This window comes from Mytilus trossulus, chromosome 11 (assembly GCF_036588685.1).
Source record: "Mytilus trossulus isolate FHL-02 chromosome 11, PNRI_Mtr1.1.1.hap1, whole genome shotgun sequence".
NCBI lineage: Eukaryota > Metazoa > Mollusca > Bivalvia > Mytilida > Mytilidae > Mytilus > Mytilus trossulus.
The window spans coordinates 68,256,644-68,269,767 of record NC_086383.1 but is presented as its reverse complement, the minus strand read 5'-3'; the positions used below and the strand labels follow the sequence as shown (position 1 = coordinate 68,269,767).

Here is a 13,124-nt window from a genome sequence, read left to right as displayed (position 1 = left end):
TTCATGGAACGAGGAAAGCTTGCATGTTTTTCGTGGATATTTAATTTCGTGGTTTCAGCAAAGTCTGCATTCTCGTCTTTAGAAAATTTGTAATTCTTTGAATATTTAAATTCGTGGTTCCCCTGTACTGACAAAATACACGAAAATAAGTATCCAACGAATATTAATGAATCCATAGTACTTCTTACGTCCTGGCTTCATCTTTATATCTAACAAGAAGCTTTGAAGCTGAAATATTATTCCTTAAAAAAATCGGGACAACCTAATGGTTTTTTTTCCAATAATACAAGTGAATGTTTTGAGTGAACAAATAAAACAGAGTATGTAGACAAAACATTTATTCATTTATGATGTCTTAATAACCAAATCATACAGGCCATGTGTAGAACACAAAAAAAGCGTGAAAACCCGGAGTCCACGGTAGTTTTTAATAAATATTTCAAATATCATGGCTTCAACATTAATATTCCCAGTTTTTTCCAAGTTCAGTAAGAGCTATGTTCCTAAATTGAACAACTTTATACTAAATTTATTTAATCTTTTAAACTGGCCCAAAATTTCATACAAAAGCAACTTTCTAAATTGTAACCTTTTCAAAAAGAAACAACTCTTACAAACTAAAGAACTTGGTAAAAACTTTGGGAATTACATAAAATAGAGAATGACTTTTGTCTAAATATGTCTCACATTTCTTAGAAAACATTTGTAGACGAGCAAAATTTTATAAACCCCCTCCCTCAAAGCACCATTTTTATTTTTTCCCCCCCTCCCCAGCCAGAATCTCAAGTGTAGTTCATTTCAGTAAAGAATGAATAAAATTGAATTTTGACACATTTTGACACAACAGAAATGTGGACATACCTAGATTCAAGCCATAAGAGAACAAAGTCAAAGACAAAAAGGTTAAAAATTTATAGTTCCAAATACATAGATAAATATAACTGAAAAAAATTTGGTTCATTTTAAACAGTACAGATAATACTTGGAGCCAGTTAATTTTCTTTTTAATTGAAGGCAAAATAACAAAATTTAATTGAAAATGCGCCAGTCAACTAATTAAGTCATCTGTACGCATCAGATAAACATAATAAAGCCCTACTCATTTAAATGAAATAAGTTATTACCATGACGACAAATTCTACACAACAGTTATCATGTGATATTAAACAAGTCAAAGGTCATCTCATTTAACCAATGGAAAATGCTTCCCTTCAACTCGTTAACCAATGAAATTTTGGTTGATTGTTGGATGCAACTGATTGATCGACTGGCAAGAGTATGAAGCTCTTCAGGGGTTCAAAAATAGTTTATATTGTTTCACATTCACAAACTTTTCAACAGAACCAGTAAAAAATCTGAGTCTTATAAACATTATCAAATAGTCCAAACAAGAATGGTTTTCTGTCAATTTCTAAAGAACTGATTCCATTAAATGTTAGATATTAATAAACATTTTTATTGTACATAAATTTACAATGAACTTAGGTAGAAATTTCAACTGCATTTTAACCAATTGAACCCCTGTCCAAGCCATTTTTTCCCTACTGACCTTGCAACAGCTTATAACACAAGATATTTTTTGGCTTCCATTTGACTAATTATTGGGAGAATAAAGAAATTATAATATTATATAACTACAAATACATCTATAATTCTTTCTACTTGAGAATAATACAGTAATAAAAAACAGACAAAAGCACTTAAAGATTGACGAAGAAAAGAGAAACTTTGGTGCACTATGGGTAAAAATAATCTTGGAAGAAATTTGCTAAAGCACATATGTGTAAATGTTCATTTTGTTAAAACAGATCTATCATTCTCTTCACCGAGCATATTGGAGCATATTGGAGCATCTCCTATTCATATTTTTCTAAACACCAGTCTCCTCCAAGAATGCTCACAGAGCAAAGACAAAAAGATATAATTTTTTAAATAGCACAAATAAGCTTGTTGGGGAAAAAAATATCTGCAGTTAATTCAATACGAACAACTCATAACCCTGAGAACAAAAAAAAATAAAATGAAGTGAAGTGGGCATATCAAGTAGAGAAATAAAAAAAAAAAGGAAAAAAAACCAAAAACAACAAACATAGTAAAACACAGGTATAACACCTGCTGTCACCGACACAGTACAGTTAACAGTGTAAAAGTATATAACGTCAAGCTTAACATGCTTTCCTAGTTCACCAGAATATAAGAAATATATGATCACTTTTTTGATTAAACTATGGTTAATTTCTTATCAGATAATACTTTTCTATCAATTCTTTACGCGATACATTAAAATGAAAACCATCTTCACTCATTCTTGCATGAACAAAATCTACGTTGCCATAGAAACCAACCTCTTGCTGTTACAAATTATCACAAAATTGAAATGGCTAAACTGTCAATTTAAAGTCTTTATTTGTTTTCCAATTGAGTAGAAGAACCTAATATTAAATCCTGAACGAACCTTAAGACCAAACATTAACTAGTGAAGACTTCTATGTAGTAACTATGGCAACATGAACTTGACAAAATGATACTAAAAATAAACCAGGCAGAATTGAAGTATATGAGACTATTGGTAACAGCATTCTCTCACACACATACGATCTGAGGTCATACCAAAGTTTCTGTGTGAATGACACGTTATGATAATGATATAATCAATTGGCTTCCTGCTGATCAGCATCATCTGCATCGGCTTGTGTATCTGATGTCCAAAGCTGGAAAAATAAATAAATAATTTATAATAAATATCAACCTTCATCTGCATCGGCTTGTTTATCTGATGTCCAAAGCTGGAAGAATAAATAAATAATTTATAATAAATATCAACCTTCATCTGCATCCGCTTGTTTATCTGATGTCCAAAGCTGGAAGAATAAATAAATAATTTATAATAAATATCAACCTTCATCTGCATCGGCTTGTTTATCTGATGTCCAAAGCTGGAAGAACAAATAAATAATTTATAATAAATATCAACCATCATCTGCATCGGCTGGTGTATCTGATGTCCAAAGCTGGAAAAATAAATAAATAATTTATAATAAATATCAACCATTATCTGCATTGGCTTGTTTATCTGATGTCCAAAGCTGGAAAAATAAATAAATAATTATAATAAATATCAACCATTATCTGCATCGGCTGGTGTATCTGATGTCCAAAGCTGGAAAAATAAATAAATAATTTATAATAAATATCAACCATTATCTGCATTGGCTTGTTTATCTGATGTCCAAAGCTGGAAAAATAAATAAATAATTTATAATAAATATCAACCATCATCTGCATCGGCTTTGTGTATCTGATGTCCAAAGCTGGAAAAATAAATAAATAATTATAATAAATATCAACCGTCATCTGCATCCGCTTGTTTATCTGATGTCCAAAGCTGGAAAAATAAATAAATAATTTATAATAAATATCAACCATCATTTGCATCAGCTTGTGTATCTGGTCTCACGGTCATTAAACTTTCGAGCATGATTTTTGTACTCAGACTCAAGAATCAACCAATCAAAATGCTGGATTTCATGTTTCGAGCATGATTTTTGTGCTCCGAGCACTGAGCAAAGTTTTATGCCTTCAAGGCCTGATGTCCAAAGCTGGAAAAATAAATAAATAATTTATAATAAATATCAACCATCATCTGCATCAGCTTTGTGTATCTGATGTCCAAAGCTGGAAAAATAAATAAATAATTTATAATAAATATCAACCACAAGATATAAGGCAGAGTTCTCAAAATCTATTTATATCTGTATATCCCTGATGAAAGACTGTTCGTCCTCACTAATATTTCTATCACAACACACCAGAATTGTTTCAGTTTTTTTCAAATTTTGGTTGACAGCAACTTTTCTAAAACTCTGGTAAGACCTATTCCATTAAAATGTACGTAGGGTAGGAAGGGACTTTTTACAATATCCATACAACCAAGAACCATTTTTTAGAAAATTTTACATAATAGTAAAAGCCCATTCTGAAAATAGACCCAGGACCCACATTCAGTAAATAAATTTCCCTTCCAAATAATTTATAATAAATATCAACCATCATCTGCATCGGCTTGTTTATCTGATGTCCAAAGCTGGAAGAACAAACTTCCTACCCTCCCACATAAATTTTAAATGGAATAGCCCTAATGCAAACCTTTCAAATGAGAGTTAATTATACAAACTTAACTTTTAAATATTTTGAACAGCACCAAATATTGACATATCTACAGAAAACTCTGTGAAACTGTTTATAATACTGTTCTGTTACAAAAATTAAATATATAAAATGGTAAGAGATGTTCAATGCAAGGGAGTTGCGATGTAGTGGTTAACACATCAAGACTACTAACAACAATTTTAGTTCTATCCCCATTCAGGGAAGAAAATTTTAGGGACTGAATTTTCAGCTCTTCCTTGATACTATTTGTGAGTATGGTCTTGCGAAACAATGATAGTCCATCGGAAGGGGACAATAAATGACCTGTGCTAAAAGTCTTGAATGATTTTTTAATTTTAGTTTCTTGTGTATAATTTTGAGTTTAGTATGATGTCCATTAACACTGAACTAGTATATAAATTTGTTTACAAGCCAGTTGTCAACTTGAAGAACGCCTCCAGGTGCGGGAGTTTCTCGCTGCATTGAAAAAACCTATTGATGATCTTCTGCTGTTGTCAGTTCTATGGTCGGGTTATTGTCTCTTTGACACATTCCCTATTTCCATTCTCAATTTTAATACTATGTTTACAACCTTCCAATAATATAGTGAACAGAACTCACCGTTAAATTATCTCTCAATAATTGCATTATTAATGTACTGTCCTTATAAGAATCTTCATTTAATGTATCTAATTCTGTTATAGCTTGATCAAAAGCCTGAAAAATACAATTTGTCAATATAAACATACAATGTGTACACATAAAAATATGTTGTGTGATAAAATTCACTAGATATAGGAAGATGTGGTGTGAGTGCCAATGAGACAACTCTCCATCCAAGTAACAATTTAAAAAGTAAACCATTATAGGTTAAAGTACGGCCTTCAACACGGAGCCTTGGCTCACACTGAACAACAAGCTATAAAGGGCCCCAAAATTACTAGTGTAAAACCATTTAAACGGGAAAATCAACGGTCTAATCTAATAATCTGTTATATCTTGCTAAAAAAATATCCTTTTACCGAAATTAAGGATTTTCATGCCAAAGTTTTGCGTTCGGTGGAAAGGTTATGTTTGTAGGATCACATGATTCTTCATTCCTGCATAGAATCATTTCTATAAATATAAACAGGCTTTTATTTTAAGGTATTACCACAATTTAATTTTCTCTAATTTGCTATTGTACTTTAGGTGTCATATATATCACAAATTTAGAACGTATGTGAAAGTAGGCCTACTCAGACAAAAAATAGTGCATTATATGTCATTGTTTACCTAAACTAACCAACAAATTGGCAGAAATTAAACTTTTGGCGAAAGAAAAATATATTAAGACCATTTTGAGCTAAAATTTACTTGTTTATGAGTTTGCATTCAAAATTGAGGATTAATGCACTACATAGTATACTAATTTAAGATTTCCAGAAAACCAGGGGTTATCTTAAGTGGTACCTCTATTCGGAAGACCTTTTCTTTTTTATATGATTTTAAACATCTGTTGAAATTGGCATGTAGAAAGCTGGTACATGTACAATTCAGGATATACCTGGTTTCTATGAAGTTAAACTTAAGGTTAAATATTTAGAAAGTTTGAAAATTGTAACATTTGGATGAAACGATCAGGACTTTAAATTGGTGGTATGACACCATTATCCATAATCTGGAGAATACATGGTACTCACAAAATGAAATGAATCTAGACATGTACAATACTTACAGATTTAGCTAATTTACAAGCTTCTTCAGGTTTATTCATTATTTCATAATAGAATACAGAGAAGTTGAGAGCCAAGCCTAATCTAATAGGATGTGTAGGTGGCATATGTTTTAAAGCTTGTTCATAGGCCTCTTTATAAGCTTTGTTGGACTTTTCCATAACCTCTGAAAACATAAAAGGATAACATTACTAATACAATAGTCATCATTTATATGTTCTATTACATGTATATTGACAATAAAATTGAGAATTGAAATATGGAATGTGTAAAAGCAACAACAACCTGACCATAGAGCAGACAACAGCTTAAGGCCACTTTTGGCAAGGATGATTAGTTCACTTCATTACGAGGGCCTCAGGGAAGATTAGTTATATAGCTAACTGTGTAACCCTCTTAAAATAAATAAAATAAATAAATAAATAAATAAAGTAAGTATAATGTGTACTTTAACAACAGTTTTATTAGTTTTTTACCAACTTTCATTTGGGACTTGTATCATGTGTATACTGTCATGACTGTACACTGCTTCAGAATAAAAGATAAGAACATGTGTTATGATTGTTAATGAGACAACTCCCCACTTGCTACCAAATGACATTAAACCAGATGCTCCGCAGGGCGTAGCTTTATACGACCGCAGAGGTTGAACCCTGAACGGTTGGGGCAAGTATGGACACAACATTCAAGCTGGATTCCGCTCTAAATTTGGATTGTGATTAAATAGTTGACACAGCATAGGTTTCTGACACAGAATGAATATATTCAAATGAACTTAAAATTTTTGTTTTCTCTTAGAGCAATTCACTATGCTGTTGAATATAAATCCTCTCAAAAAAATGTTTGAAGAAATTTTTATTTTTATTTATGAAATTTCAAATGAGAAAAATTGAACCCAATTTTTTAATCACATCCCCCTTTCCCTTATTCCAAAACTAATTTCAATTAAAATATTCTAATGGAGTTTGCAACAATTACTACTCATTTAAATACATCATAAAATATTAAGATGTAAAAAAACTGCTTGTAATCACTGAATGGTAAAGATTATTTAAATTTATCAGTTGGTAGTAAAAAGTGAATATACATTGTATATAACAAAGATTAAGTTGATTCTGGACAAAGAAAGATAACTCCAATTAAAAAAAATTCTTGCAGATATTTCTTGCTTACTATACTGGACAAAGAAAGATAACTCTTAATTAAAAAAAAATTTGCTATTTCACAATATTGTGAAATTAGATATTTCTTGCCATTGCACAATACTGTGCAATTGAAAAGACTTGCTATTGCACAATACTTTATATAATAATTTTAGATCCTGATTTGGACCAACTTGAAAACTGGGCCCATAATCAAAAATCTAAGTTCATGTTTATATTCAGCATATCAAAGAGGCCCAAGAATTTAATTTTTGTTAAAATCAAACTTAGTTTAATTTTGGACCCTTTGCACTTTAATTTAGACCAATTTTAAAACTGGACCAAAAATTAAGAATCTACATACACAGTTAGATTTGGCATATCAAAGAACCCCAATTATTCAATTTTTGATGAAATCAAACAATGTTTAATTTTGGACCTCGATTTGGGCCAACTTGAAAACTGGGCCAATAATAAAAAATCTAAGTACATTTTTAGATTCAGCATTTCAAAGCACCCCAAGGTTTCAATTTTTGTTAAATTGTTTAATTTTGGACCCTTTGGGCCCCTTTTTCCTTAACTGTTGGGACCAAAACTCCCAAAATCAATACCAACCTTCCTTTTATAGTCATAAACCTTGTGTTTAAATTTCATAGATTTCTATTCACTTATACTAACGCTATGGTGCGAAAACCAAGAAAAATGCTTATTTGGGTCCCTTTTTGGCCCCTAATTCCTAAACTGTTGGGACCGAAACTCCCAAAATCAATACCAACCTTCCTTTTGTGGTCATAAACATTGTGTTTAAATTTCATTGATTTCTATTTACTTTAACTAAAGTTATTGTGCGAAAACCAAGAATAATGCTTATTTGGGCCCTTTTTTGGCCCCTAATTCCTGAACTGTTGAAACCAAAACTCCCAAAATCAATCCCAACCTTTCTTTTGTGGTCATAAACCTTGTGTCAAAATTTCATAGATTTCTATTAACTTAAACTAAAGTTATAGTGCGAAAACCAAGAAAATGCTTATTTGGGCCCTTTTTGGCCCCTAATTCCTAAAATGTTGGGACCAAAACTACCAAAATCAATACCAGCCTTCCTTTTATGGTCATAAACCTTGTGTTAAAATTTCATAGATTTCTATTCACTTTTACTAAAGTTAGAGTGCGAAAACTAAAAGTATTCGGACGACGACGACGACGCCAACGTGATAGCAATATACGACGAAAATTTTTTCAAAATTTGCGGTCGTATAAAAACCAAACATCTTCCCTGTACAGTCTTCAACAATGAGTAGAATTAACAAAAATGCTACTTTTTAAATTGAACTGCTCTACCTACAAACCTTTCATTTTAATTCAAGCCAAGTACAAACAGAGTTTAACAGACCCAGACAGATAATGCCCTCATTTGCTCATCATATAAAGCTCAAAAGGGACATAAATCCTAACTGAAGAAGGTATAAGTGATGAGACTGTGTAGATTTTAACATCATTTGAGTATTTACCTTGTTTACCCTCAGCCCCATCCTCGTCTGTAACCTCTGCCAGATATCGGTAATAATCTCCCTTCATTTTTAAATAGAACACTTTGCTTTCATTTCCACTATCTGTATCTTCTGTAGCTTCTTTTAATAAATGTTCATCAAGCAGATGCTGTAAAAAATGAAGAATTAAAAGTGAATATCTACTTAAAAAGTGTGTTTGTATAAGTAGACAATTTCCCAAAATAGGATGTCAGCCGGAGGACAAGTCTGCAGGTGTTAACAATTGGGATGTTAACCTAAGGTGACGGTAGATAATTGTTCTTGTATACTATAAGTTAAAGTACATTTAACAATAATGAAATTGTACAGGGGCATAACTCTACATGTTCTAGAACAGTAAATGTGATGCCACCCTGATTCACACTTGAACTGTGTTTTGTTGAAATAAGTGTTGTTTATAAGTGACAATACATGTGGTTGGGTTAGGCCAAATAGAAATATATGTGTTTCCAGTTACCCGACCAACCTTAGTTGACCCCCCCCCCCCATTATTTCTTTTCAATTTCTATGGGGACCAAGCTTTAATATAACACAATTATGACCATTCAAATGCATAGATAACAAAACATTTCATATTTGTTTCACTGTTATCTTTAATAAAATATTCTGCAAAATGTTGGCATCAACAGTAATAAATGACACTAAGCTAAGTCCACTTCACTGTATTAAAACAACACTTTTTTAAAATTAAAATCACTCTTCCTTTTAGGCATTAGTTTTTACTTGTAAAGATTTAGAAATTTCCACTTTCCTGAAAAGGCCAGTGCTCAAATGTCTTCTACCATAAGTTACATGTAACCAGTAGTCTGACTCCCCAGAATAGTAAACTTTTATTCAGACCAGTAAGTACAAATAAAATGTATTTGCAAAAATTTGTTAAGTCTTTATAGGAAAATGTTGGGACTTTTGGTAGTGGGATCTGGAAAAAGATTTTGATGCAAACTGCTGCAGCAGCAAATCCCCCAACCAGTCTTCACGCTGAGTGGCAGCCTTGGCAGCCCAAGCTGGTAAAATTGCTCTCGGCGCTGTAAAGTCATATCTATAGGCAGGGCTCACGCTACCAGGCGAAGAAGTCGCTTTCCCGACCGTCACTTCACCCGACCCCCAAAAGCGAAAAGAAGTCGCCCTGTTCTTGACGATACTCCCTTTCAGTCGCTTCCGTCATCGGACATTTTCAATTTTTACCAAGTTGATGAAACATCAATTTTTTATTGATATTAAAGAAATTTAGACATAAACGATTCATTATCTTAAGAAAAGAGGTTGAAGCTTTGTCTTTGAAGTCTGTAGAAGGTTATTTGATAAAGATACAACTTGTTATCACTTCGTGCATTTCCGCTTGTTCTGGTGCTTGTTACTCGAAAACATACATCAACCTATATTTCGGCGGCAAAATAAGTTTGTTTCTTCATTTAAACGTGATACAAGTTGCCTCCGGTAAGTGTTTAATCCATGTAAGTGTTTAATCCATTTATGGCATTAAAAACGTAATGTTCCTTTCCTAATAACTTGTCAAACATCGTTTATTTTTGTAAATTTTCTTGCAGCAGTCCGCCATTGACCGATTTCTAAACTACGGATCTCAACCGGACCAGCTATGACCGAAATCCGTACTTAATTACTATATAATTACCATATATGGACGCACGGATGGAACAGCTGACAGAAGAATATTGATCCCAAAGGGGAAAATTGTGTATTCCACACGAATTAAAAGACTTTTGGTCACATCTAATTGATTGGTGTATATAATTCTCTATATTTTTGATGGATTGTTTCAAACTATTGATTAAAGTTGTTTAACTCTGAGACTGTCATGAATATTATACTATTATCAATATATTATGGCCCAGCTTAATAACTTTTATTTTTTTTAAATGAAAAACACTGATTTTCATACACAAGATAGTTTTGAATTAAATTGTAATTGATATATTATAATTTCTTTACCTTTTTAAGATAAAAAAAAATATTTTTTTTAGTGCTAGATACTAAATATTTAATTGGTAGTTTCTCACAAGAACCTGAGTAAAACTTAAGAACTTTTAATTTGAAATGTTGCTTTAATTGTGTACTCAGATATGAATTGAACATTATAAAAAGAACATTATTTACATATGACCCTTTATACTATACATGCTATAGTATAATCCAAACATTGTAGCGCACCGCGCGAAAGAGCACTTCTCTTTCAAATCTCACCACTTCTCCCTATCAGTTTCAAAAAGAGAAGTCACTTCTCCCTATAATTCTGAAGTAGTGTGAGCCCTGTCTACAGGCCTTCAGATTTAGCAGTTCATCATGAAGACTGCAACCAGATGTGAAAAGTGCATACTATACTTAACAAAGCTGCTTACCAAATTTAAAATCATTATACAGTCCTTTTTAGAACATAGAAGTCAAAAAAGAATTGTAAAAAAAATTATACACGTGCAAGGTTTTAGGTTAATTTTCAGTGCAGTTGAAGGGTTTCTTTTCTTTTCTTTTTATTTGTAACAAGTTGTTTGCTTTGATTAGACAGGTAAAACAGTGGACTGCACGGATAGCCACTAGTCTGATGGCCCAGACAAGTTAAATTTCATTTGGACTGTTTTTGGCTGTATAATAAAAATGTCAGGATATTGGTCTTGAACTATTAGTTGAAAAAAGTTTTTTTGAGAGCCTGAAACAGTCGAGGAGTGAAGGTCTATTCCATACCTTGTGCAAGACTGACAATATACAATATAAAGTCGATAGATCATGACCAAGGGACAAGAGATGAGAAAGTCTGGAATTTTTTCGTTCTGATACTAATGCCACCTTAAAGAAAATATCCAACAGAATTGACTCAAACAGAACAACATTGCTTATTATTTCGAACTCATGATCAGTAGACCATGACCTTAAGGGAAGTAAGTTTTATTAAACATGTTATAATCAAGTTATAAATTAAAAATACCCCTTGTCTCTGCTTCCTTATTCTTTCCATTCAGATCCTTGTTGCAATGTACATATATACCAATATGCTGTTTAAAATTAAATGAATAATAGAAGGAGAGAACAATCTTTTTCTTCTTCTATTAAAATACAATTGAGAATGGAAACAAGGAATGTGTCAGAGAGACAACATCCCTCATCAAAGAACAGAACATTTATAACTGTCTTGTTACTGTATTATTAAATGGATTGAGCCTGTAGATATATTGACTATTGATTGTTGTAAAAATACTTCCATTATGCATCAAGGTTGTATTTAAATACAAATGTAATAGACCTGGTTAAATATTGGGTTTTCTCTTGTACTTTCAGTTTGTATACATGTACATAGGGAAACATTAATACTAGGAATTTAAAAATACAGCCAAGGAAAAAATGAACCCAGCCCAAATTTTGGACAATTCAAGCTATTATCTCATGTATTTTGTATGAAGTGCACACTCAAAAATATGTATAGTGCATTAAGCCTCTTTAAAATCCTTTGGTACAAGAACCTTCTTTTATTTGTTACGCACTTTATATGTATAAGTCTTAAGTTGCATGCAACTTCAGACTACATATAAATGCAAGCCAAGAATAATGCATTTAAAACTGCTTGCAATTTAATATGGATACTAGTACTTCATAGTGGAAAATCACACAGGTTTGTCATTTTTGCATAATTTATGCAGAGTGCTCCATTATATAATCAGTGCTGCCAAGCTGTTGATTCAGTGAACAATAAGATAAATCATTGCATACTGCATTCAAGATGTCCACAGAGTGTCTAGATCTGCAATATTACTGCAGAGGAGATGATGAGCTCATGACTCATGCAAAATTTTTACATTTTTATCAATGACGCGGATGAATATACAAACACATGCCAATTTTATGATGATCCAAATTCACGTCTTCCTACACATGCAAAAACGATGCTATCTGAATCTGTGTATCGCGATCGGGTGTAGAACATATTTTCTTTGATATATAAACATCTATAATTTAAAGAAAACACAATAAAAATAAACATGCAATGAAAACTGCACGCAAAACGACACAACAAGAAACATCCGTCAACTTTCACTCACCAGAACGTCTTTGCAAATTTCTTGGAGTTCGGTTGTTACTTTGTTTTTGTAATCTTTAGCCAATTGCTGTTTCTTTTCAGTGCCATCAGTCTTAGATTCTATACTTGAAATTACTCTCCATGATGACCGCCGGGCACCAACAACATTTTTGTAGGCAACGGAAAGTAGATTCCTCTCCTCGTTGTTCAACTTCCTAAACTTTTCGACCACTTTTTTCATGGCCTCGGCCATATCATCATACCTTTCAGCTTGTTCAGCTAACTTAGCTTTTTGAACTAGTGTCTCGCGTTCCTTTTTATCTTCGACTTCCGACATGGTTAAAATATTTGTAAATAATCGAAATTTGAAGTCTACTACTCTTTACTCTATCTCCACCTTCCCAATATGGCGGAATACACTAACCAATCAAAGTACAGGTGACATCACTGATTCTTCCGCTACTCCTTTATTTTCATGGACTAAAATGATAAAGTTTAATTGTTTATATTCAATAAAAATATGTCAGTGAAGAACAATTCACTAAAA

At 32.2% G+C, this 13,124-nt stretch overlaps 1 protein-coding gene across 1 annotated transcript; it reads right to left on the bottom strand.

Annotated features, from left to right (window-relative positions):
• Positions 1-321: 321 nt before the first annotated feature.
• On the bottom strand, positions 322-13,026 carry LOC134691466 (14-3-3 protein beta/alpha-1-like). Its single transcript, XM_063552012.1, has 5 exons — positions 12,600-13,026; positions 8,515-8,662; positions 5,867-6,030; positions 4,771-4,866; positions 322-2,711 (listed from the first exon to the last, which is right to left on the bottom strand). The coding sequence occupies exons 1-5, from the start codon at positions 12,912-12,914 to the stop codon at positions 2,652-2,654; spliced, it is 783 nt and encodes a 260-aa protein (XP_063408082.1). The 5' UTR covers positions 12,915-13,026; the 3' UTR covers positions 322-2,651.
• Between the last annotated feature and the right edge of the window lie 98 nt (positions 13,027-13,124).